Here is a 16,115-nt window from a genome sequence, read left to right as displayed (position 1 = left end):
AGATAAGTAGGTTAATTAAATCTTTCTCCTTTAGAGACTGTAGTTCAAGTTAGTTTGACACTCACCTTAGGCTGGTATTATTGGTTCCTCACTTTCATGAGTCCCAACTTTATTCAAATTTTAACCTTTACAAGACAACTCCAGTTTATCCTTCACAAGCATCAACAAGCCCAAAATATACTAATTACAACTAAGAATGCTCTTATACAGCCTGAATAGATCTTCCCATAAAGCAAGCCAGAATACGTGCTAAACAGTATTTACTAGAGAAGTGTTCCTTATTACATGAAGAAATAGCTAGAATAGTTTAATATCTTCCCAAGTTATAGCTTAAGTAGCACACATTCTTTCCAAATTTGGTGTATTGAATTTCTTCAACTTACCAGGTCTCCACTTTCAGGAACTGTAAGAAAGAGGGGGGGGAAAAAAAAATAAGTAATTTAAAAAAAATACTACATATAATTCATCGCAAATTAATCCAGACAATACTTACCTTCAGGGGGACTAAAGAAATTGAAGAAAGAATCATTGGAGACAGTTTTTGTCACTGTTCTAACTGTCCCACGTCCCTTGTGTTTCTGCTTCTTTTTGATGGTTTTCAAAGTAACATTTTTTCCTTTTTTCCAGTCTATTTGGCACCTGCAAGAAATAAGGAAAATAACTATCAAACTGGGACATACTTACAATTTCACATTGTTTTTACACACTAAAGTTACCCCTAGTCTAAGGATATGGTTAAATATTTAAGTACAGCCAGTTGTCTATTTTAAGGTGATCTTGAAAATTATTATGTATTTGGAGAAAACACTGTGGGCTAGCCATAACGCTCATGGGTACTTCATTTTCAGGTGAATTACTCATTCTACTCCCAAAATTCCTTCCAATCAGGAGCTTTTCTCCCCCCCCACCACTTTTCTGGTTGAAAATATTTACATCAGAAATAAAAAAGATAAACTGAGGTTACAGAAAGTTATCCTACAGCACTTATTTCCTGCATGAATAATATTTTGGGCCCCTCACATATTACGTTTCACTTTTAAGCCCTGGCATGTGGAAGGATAAGAGCATAGCTCAGTTTTACTCTACAACAAGACTATCACACACTTTTAATTTGCTCAACAGTGTTCAAGACTATGGAAGACAATGCCTATCCCATGAACTTTGTCAACACTGACCAGGTGCCACTTTCCTTCCATGAATCATTGACATGTTGCATGGACAAAGTACTTTTTCAGGAACGATTTGAATAGGGGGTAGTAATTTAGTTGGCACCAACGATGGTGTGAGGGCTTTTCAATTATAAAGGCCACAAAAAAGGTTGAGACATGAGAAAGACAACCAAATATGTTAATACCACTAGGTTGGGGTGGAGGAGAAACAGGAGGAAAATTAGAAGAAGGAAATATAGCTGTGACAGAAGTGTGCCAAGTCTGAAATGGATAAGAATTATTACTTGCTAATAGAATGACTGCCGGCAAAGCTGCACACTCACTTAGATGTGGGCTCATGGTACTTTGTAGACAGTTCCAATGATTACTATGTACACAACCTGCCAAGGACAGACAAGGGACGAACCCCACGCAAGTTCATTTACTTAGTTTCTTTCACTAAGACCCAAAAACTCAGGCAAACAACAAAAATTAAGTCAGTAAATGTTCATTCTTGAAGCACTGATTGCATGGATCTCCATATTTGATGAACATTGCAAGTGATCCTAAACCCAGAAGTTATACGTTTGAGGTGTCTCAATTTAACACTTATTATAGGACTGTCCTCCTGAACTGTGTATTTGCTCTAGAAGATCAATTCAAGGAATGATGCTATATAAAATTTAGAAAGAATAATGGTTCAATCCATTTGAGAAATAAGACATTCAGAGTGTCAACATATTAACTCTATTCATGGGTATAGGGACTAGCTTTTTGCTATTTACACAATTGCAGAGATGTTTGAGGCTGTGATTGTACTAAAGAACTGTCTGGGGCTTCATGTACCCCTCATTTATGACCCTATTGTTCCCCCCACAAAAGTCAACAAGGTTCTGACCATTGTTGCCTAGTACATGGTCTGAAATTTTAGAGCTGATTGGATGCAGCGTTCAAAAGTTATCCCATTTCATGCATAGCCAAACAGAAATCCCAGCAAGTTGAATGTAAGGCCATTGCTTGAAAGTAAGACTAATACTTAATCCTGCCTTGAATGCAGGGGACTGGACTAGATGACCTCTCGAGGTCCCTTCCAGTTCTATGATTTTATGATTGCAAGCTCAGCCAAATATTAAGAGGAGCCATGAGAAGGTGGTTAACTACATATTAACACTTACCCTGTACAACCCATAATTTCTGGTCCATCAAAGGAGAAGGGATCAGAATCATCTGGCTCTGATCTCATTCTGTATGACTTTGTCAACACTTCATTTGTGAAGAAGTCATTTGATTCAAAGTGAAATTCTAACGTGAAACTCTAAAAACAATTACCAAAAGACAGTGTTATTAGCAACTGAGCAACATTTCCTCATCTTTAATTTCAAAAATCATAATGATTAACTCCTAATATCCAAGAATCAGATATCCCAAATCAGTGTACACCCCTTTTCCAGTAATAAAGTGGCTTACTTAATGTCAATTTTGCCCAATATACGAGACTGAAAATTCTAAAACAATTTCTATCCCCAAATTACAATAATTTAAAAAGTTTTCTTAATTTCATACTGGCATCTAGGATTATGATTTTCATCTTCTGCCTCATACCTTTTGAAGTGAGATAAACAGTGATTTGTGTGTTATAATGTAGAACTAAACCTCTGGACTACTACTACTACTACTAAATTTCTTGCAAGCAACATAGGTAATCAGTTCAAGGACATAATTATCAGCAACTACATTTTTGAAATTGTGTCCAAATCTGAAAGAAACTCCTAGCTGCAAATACTGATTATAGCTAGATTTTGTATCTAATTGATTAAACTGTCATAATACAAGAGATGTGTGGTCATTTTATATATGACTGTATTAACAGTACGCTAGTGCCATTTCTCACGAAGAACAGACTAAAAATTCTTCAGAATCCAAAAGGCACCATCAAATATTTGACAGGCACAGACCACCACTATGTCCCCAGTGTCAATTTTAATCTTATCATGCAGAAATAAATACAGTTTGTCTATGATGTTAAGCTTACCATAGGCTGACCAGCTTCTGAGAACTTCACTTTAATATCTTTTAAGTGTTTCAGGATAGGTTCATCATGTTCCTTTAAATAAAAATGATTTTAAATCAATGCATAGCATTTTTCATACAAACAGCATTTGAGTTAAGCTAGTTACAAAATAAAAAAAAGCATTGGGGTGAAAGGGGCACAGGTATATTTAATATTTGTTTTACAGTAGATAAGAACCTGCGATAGGCATTTGAAAATATTGTATACAATTATTTGACCAGCAGAGGGCAATAGTAAAGTAATAAATAGGCACAGTAAATCATTTAAATTATATAAGCATCCTCAATCTTATTCAATCATGAAAGGCAGTTTCTCATCATTTGATATGCAATTCATCACTGAATATGTGAAGACTTGTGTAAGGAATGTAACTGGCAACTAAACAATAAGATGTGTCAAGCTGAACAGGCATGGGAGCATGATACATCATTCCATTGACAAAGCACTTTGAAATGGGATACAAGCCATTTGATCCTACCAGAAGAATACCAAAACACCCAAATCATATCACTATTTCCACAATTTCTAGGAGCAGACCAGTACAAATTTTAAGACTTATGATTACATTTAACTTTAGGTCACCACCTACCTGAACCATATCACTAAGCAAGTCCACGTTCTTAAATACTGTCAGCCAAAACTCAGGAATTCCTTTAGGGTCTTCTTTTTCTTCATCTTTTTTCTCCTCTTCAAGCTTGGCCTTCTCTTTCATTTCCTCCTTGATAAAATAAAAATGTTAAACTTTCTAAAATTTAATAAGAGTTATCACCAGTACCAGATACTCCGGTAAAGCACATGATTTTATGATAAAGTCAGTGCGCCCGTAACTAGAAGTCAAGCTTTGCAGCTACTTTACAGAGCCACAAAAAGCTATTATGGGAATTTCACTGCTGGCATTTTAAATTTTGCTACAGTATTGGGTCTTGCTTAGTGTGTTAAAGCTTGAAATATGCCATCAATTGTTCTCTTCAGATACAGTGGAGATACTCACTGAAATTTCTTCTTCAGCATCTGCTTTCCATTCACATTCTTCTTCTGTAGGTTCATAAATCGCATTGATAATTTCACTTCGCTGGAAAATAAAATCATGAAGTCTTTCAGATTTACTGTATAATTTTATAATAATGAATCTGAACTACGTAATGCCCATAATAAACCACTCCTCCCAGTAAATTGTATGTTTTTGCAATTAGTAAAGTTACTGTAATCCAAGCTCTCCCTTTGGGGAATGCATTCCATTTGCTTCTTGACCTCATCTGACACTCAACAGTAACATTACACTTTACTCCTATCCCCATCAAAAATAACCACCCAGGCTTTGAGACCCTTAATCACACTAGTTACTCTCATGGGTGGTCCTATTGGAATCAATTCACTCAAGAGACTGAGGGGTTCACATCTGGCCCCACATGGAACTGTAACACCATATAGCTACAGATATGCACCACTGATGTTTATTCCCATTGTAATCCTCTCTTTTGGGATTTTAGTTAACTAGAGCTTACAAATAAAGTCATACTAGCACAGAGTTGTTACCTTATCAAACAAAGGTTGATAGAGAGCAGCATACTTTCTTTCCAGCTCATGAACTTCCTCGTAGAACTTTGCTTCTATCTGTGCACACTTAACTTGAAGGTTCTTGAGAGCATTCACCCGTCTCTTAACTACCTTAGGCAAGCTGAAAGTTTCAGTTATACAGTATTATGATTACTATTAACAGAAGTGTTCCATAAAACACACTGACCCCCTTCTCAATCTTCTCAACCCCCTTCACTCCCTGCCCATCCCATAGCCACCTTCCATAGTACAGATTGGTTTTGTTTTATGCTATGTTACAATACTTTTCATACTTAAGCTTTGGACAGAAGAACAGCTGAACACATGACTCACTAAATCATGCTGATTCAGGGTTAATGCAACTCTTAAACTAACCTGAGGCTTCATTAAGGCTGAGGTTTCATTAAAGTATTCCAAAGAACTGAGACAAACATTAAGTTTAATTACATAAGGTTTTGCCTAAAGATTCAAAGCAATAATGCAGGGGTCAGCAACCAATGGCACGCCAGCTCATACCCCGGGCCACTCTTATCCGCCTCCCTACCCCGGGAGCAGGATGAAGAAGCTTGGTTCTGCCGGCTGCTGCTGCAGGGCAGGCAAGCTCCCCCCTCCCCCTGCTGTGCTGCATGCCTGCCCCTCCTCCTCTCCCTCCCTGCCACCAATCGATCAGCTGATGGCCCTTGCGAGGGAGGGGCAGAAGAGGTGGAGATGGGGTCTTGGGGAAGGGGGTGGAATCAGGGCATATCCCCTCCAGCCCCCTGCTATGAGCCGCTCTGGGCAGGGGGCTGAGAGCACCATCATGATCCCAGCCCACACCCCCAGCCCTCTGCCCTGACCCCTGCACTCCCCTCACATACACCCAGCCCTCTGCCCTGACCCCTGCACCCCCCCATGACCCCAGCCCTGACCCCAGCACCCCCACACACATACCCCCCATACCTCGTCCCCTGACTCTTGCACCCCTTCTACTGTGAGCACCAAATAGGAGCTCCTGCACCCTCCCCCCCACATTCCTACCTGCACCCCTCGCACCAAATGGGAGCTGCCCAGGTAAGCACTCCACACCCAAACCTCCTGCCACAAAGTTGAGCCCCTCCCTCATTTAGCTCTTGGCCAGACCCTACACCCCAACCCCCAGCCTGCTCCTTCACCCCCAGCCCTGTGTTCAGTGCACTCCCACCCTCAGTTCAGTGCAGACAGAGAGGAAGAGAACGGGCTAGAACCAGGGAGAAGGTAGGTACCCACTCTATGTGGGCAGGGCCGGGATCCCAGACTGAGTGGGGCTGGCAGGAGCCGGCGGATGGAACCCCAGACCAGCAGCAGGCTGAGTGGCAGTGGGCTGAGCCGCTCAGCCCCTTGCTGGTCTGGAGTACCGGCTGCCGGCCCCGCTCAGCCTGCTGCCAGCCTAGGTGAACGGAACCCCAGGCTGGCAGCAGGCTGAGCGGGCCGGCGATGTAAGATCAGCATTTTAATTTAATTTTAAATGAAACTTCTTAAATATTTTGAAAACCTTGTTTACTTTACATACGACAATAGTTTAGTTATATAATATATAGACTTATAGAGAAAGACCTAAAATATGTTAACATGTATTATTGGCATGCGAAACCTCAAACTGAAGTGAATAAATGAAGACTAGGCACACCACTTCTGAAAGGTTGCCAACCCCTGCAATAATGTTAGGCTGCTCTCTAAATAGTAGAGTATTCACTGAATTTAAAGTAATTTATCAAATGATTGTCAGGATAGTGTTTTTTCCCCCCTGCAAAGATGGGCCAACGCATCAAGATGACAAGCTTTTTTTCTTATTTCACTGGAGAAAATCAAGTAACATCAGGATTTACATCTGTATGTGAGCCAGTTGAGAGTCAAGAGGCTGGTGCAACATTTCAGAACATATTATATATTATTCCCATGAATTAAAAAGATTTTTCCTAGACAGACCAATGTATTAAGTAAACATGTTGGAAAAGTGTTGAAGTGACCCTGATTATAAAATATACTAATCAGTTGCATCTCCTTAAGCTATTAGCTTTACTTGTAATCAACTGGATGCTCTCCTTACATCTGGGCTCCAATGATGATGCAACATTAAAAGATTAAGGCCCAGAGGCTCAGCTATAGCTAAGGTGGATAAAGTGCAGCTTGTGGGGGAGGTGGGTTGCAAAGCTGGCCTCCGAGTTTCTCCCATCCTGGACTGGCTGTGCACTGGCCCAGTCACCCAGCATTAGGCTACAGCAAGCTCTCTAAATTACACTGGCTAACCGCAATTGGCGGCCCAGGGGCTGGCCAGCAGAATGTACGGTAGGCCTAGCTTTGCCCTCTAAACCGACATAAGAGTGCAGGGTGTCAGAGCCTATATACCACAGGATCCTATTATGGTGCAGTGATCTTCCTGGGGCCACTTGGCTTCATGCCTATGAACCAATGGCAGTGGAGCACAAATTGGCCATGCCACAACCGAGGATCTGAACTCAAGTATTTTATGTAAACTTTATGAAAAAAATGTACATTACTTGAATCGGAGAATGATGGGGTATATTCTTAAGGAAGGTGCTCAATTTGTAAGAATTATACACAGTGATATTTACATGTCTAAGAGTACAAAATTAAATTTTGCCATTTACTCTATATGGCTATCCAAACTGGGTTAAGGTCTGAGCTAATTAATCTGTGGGAAAGAGCAGTGGTTCTCACCAGCGGGGCCACAGAGCCCCGTGGCTGAAAGCCGCTGCCCTGAGGCCCAGCACTGAAGCTGGAAGCGGCGCAGTGCTAAAGGCAGTAGCCACCCCATCCCCTCAAAGTGGCGAGGGCCTGAAGGCGGCAAACCTCCCTCCACAAACTGGGAGCAGTGGCAGGCTAAAACCGGGATCCCCAGTGCCCACCCCCAAAGCTAGGAGCTGCATTAGGAGTCCCCCCTGTCTATACACAGCCCCATGTTATCCCCTCCCTGCACCCTGAGCGGTTTTCAAACTTTTTGAACTGAGTTTCCCCTTTGAGTTATATTTTTGCGTGCTCCCACAGCCCAGACAGGCTGGGTGGCCTCCTGAGTGAGTGAGAGGGTGGAGGTGGCATTCCGTCCCTGAACCCTGCTGTGTGGAGCTGGCTCAAGCCTTGGCAGCTCTTGCTCCCCCAAAATAGAAGTAAAACTATGCCTATGCCCAAGGACCTACGCTGGCCCAGAACTTCCCACCCCCCCGCACTGCGCCTTGGCGTTTTTATAGCATGTTGAGCGGAGCCTCAGCACGAAAAAGGCTGAGAACCCCCAGGGGGCTAAAAAAAAAAAAAGAGTATTAATTACTCAACACAGGACAAACAAAAAGCAAAAAGTTAAAACCCTTCCATTGCCTTCCTATCACTGACAAAATAGGAATTTCATGCTTGGATATTTAAAAAATATTTTATGAACTTTCACAAAGAGAAAATTTGGAAGACTGTCTACGCAAAAGGAGGGTGTACATAAAATTATTTTACAACAAGATTGAGTGTATTAGCATTTGCCTACTTTATTAAGGAGGTGGGCCACATTGATCAGAACAGACTATAGCAAGATTGCTTTTATTCTTCTTTTCACCTTCAGCTTTAAGAAGGGAGAGATAACTCAAGGCTCTGTTAAGCACTGGATGTGACTAAATTAAGTAATTTGACAACTTAAGTATCTAACACTGCTCTACTCATACTGTATTATTTACAGGTTCTTAGACTCTTGGAACGCTAGCTTACTTTTAAAATGCAAAATCACCACCCTTCCTCACGATCATTCTTAGGGTTAACAGGAACGTACCAGCCATGACTAGTAAGATGTCAATTAACATCAAACAAGTGAGTTTTCCATAAGTCACCAATAATTTAGCATCAGCTTTTGCTAAAGTAGAGATACGCAATATGTAATACCAAACAAACTTATTCATGAAAGTTCAGAAAAAGTTTTTAATCCACCCAATGTGACATTTACATTCAGTTATATTACTTTCATGCTCTCTAAAAGAAATGTTCCAAAATTTCAGGTCAAATTTATCATTAATGCTCCACTGCAATTTTAACTTGAAGGAATGGTACGGTGAAAAATCAAAAGGTTAGTTGTATAAAGATGTTAATAGAAAAATATTAGAAAGACTTGTTGAGACAGCATATGATAAGCACTCATTTGAGGTCACTAGAGTAACATTTTGCAAGAGTCTAAGGACACTGGACAGGTCCTAGCAACTGTACATATAAGCATCAAGAAACAAATAGATACACATCTGTTTCTCTGTATCAGAGGCTGTCAGGCTAATATTGGACACCGAATGCAAATTCAAGCCAGAGTAATTTAATGCAGGTTAACCTATTTTATGCGAGCATCTGGGTTCCTTAGTATAAATCATATACTAACGGACCCTGGACTTCAGGAAAGCAGACTTCGACTCCCTCAGGGAACGGATGGCCAGGATCCCCTGGGGGACTAACTTGAAGGGGAAAAGAGTCCAGGAGAGCTGGCTGTATTTCAAGGAATCCCTGTTGAGGTTACAGGGACAAACCATCCCGATGAGTCGAAAGAATAGTAAATATGGCAGGCGACCAGCTTGGCTTAATGGTGAAATCCTAGCGGATCTTAAACATAAAAAAGAAGCTTACAAGAAGTGGAAGGTTGGACATATGACCAGGGAAGAGTATAAAAATATTGCTCGGGCATGTAGGAATGATATCAGGAGGGCCAAATCGCACCTGGAGCTGCAGCTAGCCAGAGATGTCAAGAGTAACAAGAAGGGTTTCTTCAGGTATGTTGGCAACAAGAAGAAAGCCAAGGAATGTGTGGGCCCCTTACTGAATGAGGGAGGCAACCTAGTGACAGAGGATGTGGAAAAAGCTAATGTACTCAATGCTTTTTTTGCCTCTGTTTTCACTAACAAGGTCAGCTCCCAGACTGCTGCGCTGGGCATCACAAAATGGGGAAGAGATGGCCAGCCCTCTGTGGAGATAGAGGTGGTTAGGGACTATTTAGAAAAGCTGGACGTGCACAAGTCCATGGGGCCGGACGAGTTGCATCCGAGAGTGCTGAAGGAATTGGCGGCTGTGATTGCAGAGCCACTGGCCATTATCTTTGAAAACTCGTGGCGAACCGGGGAAGTCCCGGATGACTGGAAAAAGGCTATGTAGTGCCAATCTTTAAAAAAGGGAAGAAGGAGGATCCTGGGAACTACAGGCCAGTCAGCCTCACCTCAGTCCCTGGAAAAATCATGGAGCAGATCCTCAAAGAATCAATCCTGAAGCACTTGCATGAGAAGAAAGTGATCAGGAACAGCCAGCATGGATTCACCAAGGGAAGGTCATGCCTGACTAATCTAATCGCCTTTTATGATGAGATTACTGGTTCTGTGGATGAAGGGAAAGCAGTGAATGTATTGTTTCTTGACTTTAGCAAAGCTTTTGACACGGTCTCCCACAGTATTCTTGTCAGCAAGTTAAGGAAGTATGGGCTGGATGAATGCACTATAAGGTGGGTAGAAAGCTGGCTAGATTGTCGGGCTCAACGGGTAGTGATCAATGGCTCCATGTTTAGTTGGCAGCCGGTATCAAGTGGAGTGCCCCAAGGGTCGGTCCTGGGGCCGGTTTTGTTCAATATCTTCATAAATGATCTGGAGGATAGTGTGGATTGCACTCTCAGCAAATTTGCGGATGATACTAAACTGGGAGGAGTGGTAGATACGCTGGAGGGGAGGGATAGGATACAGAAGGACCTAGACAAATTGGAGGATTGGGCCAAAAGAAATCTGATGAGGTTCAATAAGGATAAGTGCAGGGTCCTGCACTTAGGACGGAAGAACCCAATGCACAGCTACAGACTAGGGACCAAATGGCTAGGCAGCAGTTCTGCGGAAAAGGACCTAGGGGTGACAGTGGACGAGAAGCTGGATATGAGTCAGCAGTGTGCCCTTGTTGCCAAGAAGGCCAATGACATTTTGGGATGTATAAGTAGGGGCATAGCGAGCAGATCGAGGGACGTGATCGTTCCCCTCTATTCGACATTGGTGAGGCCTCATCTGGAGTACTGTGTCCAGTTTTGGGCCCCACACTTCAAGAAGGATGTGGATAAATTGGAGAGAGTCCAGCGAAGGGCAACAAAAATGATTAGGGGACTGGAACACATGAGTTATGAGGAGAGGCTGAGGGAGCTGGGATTGTTTAGCCTGCAGAAGAGAAGAATGAGGGGGGATTTGATAGCTGCTTTCAACTACCTGAAAGGGGGTTCCAAAGAGGATGGCTCTAGACTGTTCTCAATGGTAGCAGATGACAGAACAAGGAGTAATGGTCTCAAGTTGCAGTGGGGGAGGTTTAGATTGGATATTAGGAAAAACTTTTTCACTAAAAGGGTGGTGAAACACTGGAATGCGTTACCTAGAGAGGTGGTAGAATCTCCTTCCTTAGAGGTTTTTAAGGTCAGGCTTGACAAAGCCCCGGCTGGGATGATTTAACTGGGAATTGGTCCTGCTTCGAGCAGGGGGTTGAACTAGATGACCTTCTGGGGTCCCTTCCAACCCTGATATTCTATGATATTGGATATAAAAACAAAATGCAGAACTGCTAGTGCAACTCATTTCAAACTTCAGTTGAGATTTATATATCCATTATCTTTACATGCCTTGTCTTTTCACACAGGAAGTGTCACCTATAAGTAGTTTTATAAAAGGTAGAATATTATGCAATAGCTCCAAAGAAAGACAACAGGTCCAAAAGAATCAAAGCTGAAGGAACAAACAGATACAAGATGATACCCAGTTAGCATTTGGTCCTCTGAATGCAAGCCAATTTAATGAATGTATGGTCAAATGACAAGCAGGGTGAGTCTCCTCAGGAGGTTTGTCTGACCTACAGAAAAACTTCAGATCAGCTTGTAGAGTCAAGCTTCATTAGAATTAGTATAAACATGGACAGAGGAGCAACTGACTGGTTGCAACCGAACTAGTACTACCTAGACTTGGCCAAATAGAATGCTTTTCCATCAGAAAATGCCAATTTGTCAAAATCCAAACATTCCACAGGAATGTATTGATTTCAACTGAATTCCAACAGAACTTCCAATGGAAGTTTGCTTGGTTTCCTGCCAGCTTGCTTAGCTCCTCAGCAGCCTAGACTTCCAGCAGGCTGCCTCTGAGTTGGGGCTCCCAGAAGCCCAGAGATGCCTATAGTCTCAAACATTCTGAAAAGGTTGAAACAAAATGTTTCCACTTTTTCAAAACAGAATTTTGAAATTCTTGTTCTTTGCAGAAATTTTCAAAATTGTTCTTCCCAGTTTTGAATGGAGGGGATTTTTGAAGTTCCCCGTGGACAAGGTATTCCCATTTCAGGCAAGGTCTTATAAAAAAGAATTTAGACGAATTTGTAGCCTGCTTACAAAAAATAACCATTTGGAGTGTCCACGGCACCCACCAGCCCTTTAGAGGAAATCAAATTTAAACATTTGAAAAGGACTTTGCAAGCTTCACCTGCTTATCCTCATTCCTGATAGATTATACTGAGCATACATGGACAGAGGAGTTAACAGGATGTTAGCCTTAAGTTCACCACCAGCTGGACACCACAAGGGGATAAACAGTAGTCGTTTAAACAAGACCCACCAACCAGTGGCAACTTGAGACTCACCTTGGGCAGACATCTGGAAAAGTTTGGGAGGAATACTGCTAAAATCTGTCAGTCAGGATTTTGGAGGGTTACATTTTTGGGGTAGGAGAGGGAGAATAATCAAAGTATTTCTGGAAAAATTTTTTAGACCTGAATGCTTGAAGGGGGGGACATTTTAGGGGACAGAGTTAGGGGTTGCACTGGATAATAGGGATGGGTGGTGCAAGGGAGGTGAGAAGGCTTGGGGGGACTAAGACACTGGGAAGAGGACATGGGGGTAAGTGGCAGGGGCACCTGTCAGCACCACATTCTCCCCTTCTGTATGTCAGGATTGGGGGTCAGATCCTCTCCCTGCCCCCTCCCCCCCATATGTGAGCTAGGATCTAGGGGTCAGTTCCCCCCAGTAGTGTCTAAGCCCCACACTCTGCCTCCATGTGTGTCAGAATCTGGGAGGCTGCTCATCTATGGCGCTCTAACCCCCTCCAACATCCCATGTGAGCCAGTTTCTGGGAGGGCTTGCTTTTCTGGGGTCTGAACCCCTTCCTCTACTCCTGTGAGAACCAGTATCTGTAGAGGTCTGCCCCCTTGCCTCCCATATAAACCAGGTTTCAGGGCTTGCCCTTTATGGGGAAGTCTGAACCCTTCTCCGTTACACCCCTGTGAGCAAGAATCTGGAAAAACCCTGCTCCTCTGGGTGAAGAGCTTAGAACAGGCATGCTCGGAGCATGCAAAGAACATACTGCTGAGACTGGAGTGAAGAGCTGAGAACTGGTCTGTTTGACACACATCAGAAACTCTCCTGCACCGGGGAGAGTGGAGGAAGGGAACACCTAATGACATGACTGGAGCAGTGGCTCAGGCTATGTCTACACTATGTCTCACAGCAGCACAGCTATACCGCTGCAGCTCCACTGCTGTAAGGTCTCCTGCGTAGGTGCTCTATGCTGGTGGGAGAGAGCTCTCCCACCAGCATAATTAAACCATACCCAACGATCAGCAGTAGCTATGTTGGCAGAAGATGCTCTGCCCCCGACATAGCACTGTCCACACTGGCACTTTTGTCAGTGAACTTTATGTTGGTCAGGGGTGTGTTTTTTCACACCCCGATCAACAAGTTTTGCCAACAAAAACGCTAGTGTAGACAAAGCCTCAGAGTTATTGTTTCAATCTGTACTCCTCTCCACTGGGTATTCTTTCATCTGAGAACATCTCATTGCGATTAATCACTTAACATGTCGCGGAGCCTGTAACTTTGAAGTCTGAGATCCACCCAGGGCAGAAGTGTAAGATTTAACTGTAAACATTTTGGAGGGGGAGAGGGGAAAAGAGGAAGGAAGAAGGAGGAGAGGATTTGCCTTTCCCCCCCCTCTTTTTAAAATTTATTGCGGAGAAATGCAATCTGAGTACAGCAGAATATTCAGAAGGTACTAAAACTATTTTTGAGAATGAGATAAATTAGACAAGTAAATGATCATTGGAAGGGATGGGGTGATTAGTGTGGTAACAGGGGGTTGGGTCTGCAGCAAGGGATTATGGGGAAGGGGCTAAGTAGGAATGGAAGATAGGAGGCTGGAGAATATGAAGGGTAGCAAAGAGAGTTGGGGGTTCAGAGTTGGAGGGGCCTGTCAGCACTGAACTCTCCCTTGTGTGTGCATGCTGGGATCTAGGAAGCCTTAACATCTCTGCAAGGACCCGAGATCCTCTGCCCACTACGTATTCCAGGATATGGGAGATCCTGCTCCTCTTGCAGTGTCTGAGCCCCTCTCCCTGCCCTTCCTTGTGAGATGGGATTTGGGGGGGGGGGCGGGCAAAGAGAAGAGAAGAGGGGGAAATGAAGGCAATGCAAATTTAAATATCTGAAATCCATAAAATAACTAGTTAAGGTATGTATCAGCCCTGTGTGAGGTGGGAGGAGTAGGGGACAGTTGGCCAGAGTGTTTGGGAGAAGGGCAGACCGAGCAGACCTGGGACATGCCTGGGGAAGTCTGACAGAAGCAGGGAGAGGAGTGCCAAAGGAGGTGGGTAGTGGGAGTGAGGGGCCAAGTTCAGTATGCCGCTCAGGCTACCTAATAACCACAGCAGCATATGGCCCTCCAGTAAGCTTTTGCCGTGATGTATACGCAGTGGCATAGGTCTGGAGACAGCAAGGAGTAACTTCTTACAAGTTAATGGCTTCTACAGTGCCAGCTAATAGCATAATGGGATGGGAAGGAGAGGGGGAGCTGGAAACAAGGAGGGTGTAGAGAAGAATACCAATCTTTTCAACGCTTTGAGGTCTGGTCTACATTAATTCATACCCTATAGCAACATAGTTATACCATCGAAAGCCACTGCATAGACAGCACTGTTATCGGGAGCTCCCACTGACATAATCCACCTCCGAGAGGTGGTAGCTAACTACATAGAGCACATGCGCTCTCTCTCTCTGTCATCAGCTTATACTCCTGGGGGAATTCTATGTCACTGCACGTGCACAGAATTCGTGGCCCCTGCAGACTGCTTCCCTGCAGAAAAATGACAGAGAAGCAAAGGGAAGCTGCAAAAGAAGTCACGCACCACTCCCTAGCAGCGCCCGTACATTGTTTCAGGCACCTGAAGCAGCCGGCAGAGAGGTAAATCATGGTGGAGCTGGGGACACCCTAGCCAGTGGCTCCAACCCTGAGCTGGGATTAGCTGAGAGTCCCATCAGGGCTGGAGGCCGGAGAGGACAGGACATACCCTTCCCCTCCAAGGAGTGGCTGGGGCTATGTCAGACCTCCCACAGCTGCAGGAAGCTCAGTATCCTCCCCATCTTCCTAGCCCCATCAGTCCTCAGCTGTAGTGGGACGGGTCACTGTAAGGGGAGCTGCTCCCCCATCCACCCAACACCTGTGTATCCATACCTCCTATACCCAGAGACCCCTGCCAAGCCTCACCCGGTACATCCAGAACCCCACCCCACTGAACATCAACCCCTGCTTCTTGACCCCCACCCCTGCATCCAGAGGCCACCCCCCCCACTGAGCTCCCCGCATTCAAACCCCCATCTTGATGCCCCCCCACACCACTGAGCCCCCACATCCAGACCCCCATGCCACTGACCCCCAACTACCTGCACCCAGACCTTCCCCCATGAAGCCCCACTCCCCCAGCACCCAGACCCTCCTGCTGAGACCCCCATACCCAGACCCCTCTGCTGAGCCCCAACCACCTTCACCTGGACCTCCCCAACAAGCCTCTGTACATCCAGATCTGCCCCACACTGAGCTGCCTGTACCCAGATTGTCCCACACAGAATCCTCTCAGCCCATACCTGAATCCCCCCCACACTGAGCCCCTCCACCCTTGGATCCTGCCTGCCCGAGCCTGCCTGTCCCACACCTCGTGCACCTGGCGCAGATGGACAGGGTCCCAGGGTGTTTCTGGGGCAGGCCCAGGCCTTGTGCTGTGTCAGGGTCAGGTGCAGCCTCACTACTGAGTCTGTGTCCTAGGGATGCGAGGTGTGGGGGCTGCAGGGTGATCTCCCCCCTTTCTGCAGCCAGTGGCCTGTGCTCCCCACTGCCATGCTGGAGCTCCTGCATTTATTTATTGACAAATAAAACTTGCAGAATTTTAAAATATTGTGTCAGAATTTAATTTTTTAGCACAGAATGCCCTCACGAGTACTTGGAGCATTTTAATTAAAGTGCTACATCAACTGTATGCTGATGCAGCATTATAATTGTAGATTTGCCCTAAATTACTGTAACAACCAAGTA

General features: G+C 44.3%; 1 protein-coding gene across 6 annotated transcripts in view; it reads right to left on the bottom strand.

Moving 5' to 3' along the window:
- The window catches only part of NAP1L1 (nucleosome assembly protein 1 like 1), a 51,962-nt gene that overhangs the window by 11,331 nt on the left and 24,516 nt on the right, over positions 1-16,115 (bottom strand). For 5 of the 6 annotated variants that reach the window (XM_073327717.1, XM_073327718.1, XM_073327714.1 and 2 more), the window contains 7 exons: positions 4,756-4,897; positions 4,211-4,291; positions 3,809-3,937; positions 3,181-3,252; positions 2,324-2,463; positions 494-639; positions 384-403 (listed from right to left, as the gene is read on the bottom strand). In XM_073327717.1, the coding sequence (XP_073183818.1) occupies positions 384-403; positions 494-639; positions 2,324-2,463; positions 3,181-3,252; positions 3,809-3,937; positions 4,211-4,291; positions 4,756-4,897 (730 nt within the window). The remainder of the gene's footprint in view (positions 1-383; positions 404-493; positions 640-2,323; positions 2,464-3,180; positions 3,253-3,808; positions 3,938-4,210; positions 4,292-4,755; positions 4,898-16,115) is intronic. The other variant, XM_073327715.1, reaches the window with a different exon arrangement.

This window comes from Lepidochelys kempii, chromosome 1 (genome assembly GCF_965140265.1).
Source record: "Lepidochelys kempii isolate rLepKem1 chromosome 1, rLepKem1.hap2, whole genome shotgun sequence".
Lineage (NCBI taxonomy): Eukaryota > Metazoa > Chordata > Testudines > Cheloniidae > Lepidochelys > Lepidochelys kempii.
The sequence above is the reverse complement of the archived record's forward strand: the minus strand, read 5'-3'. Positions and strand labels throughout refer to the sequence as shown.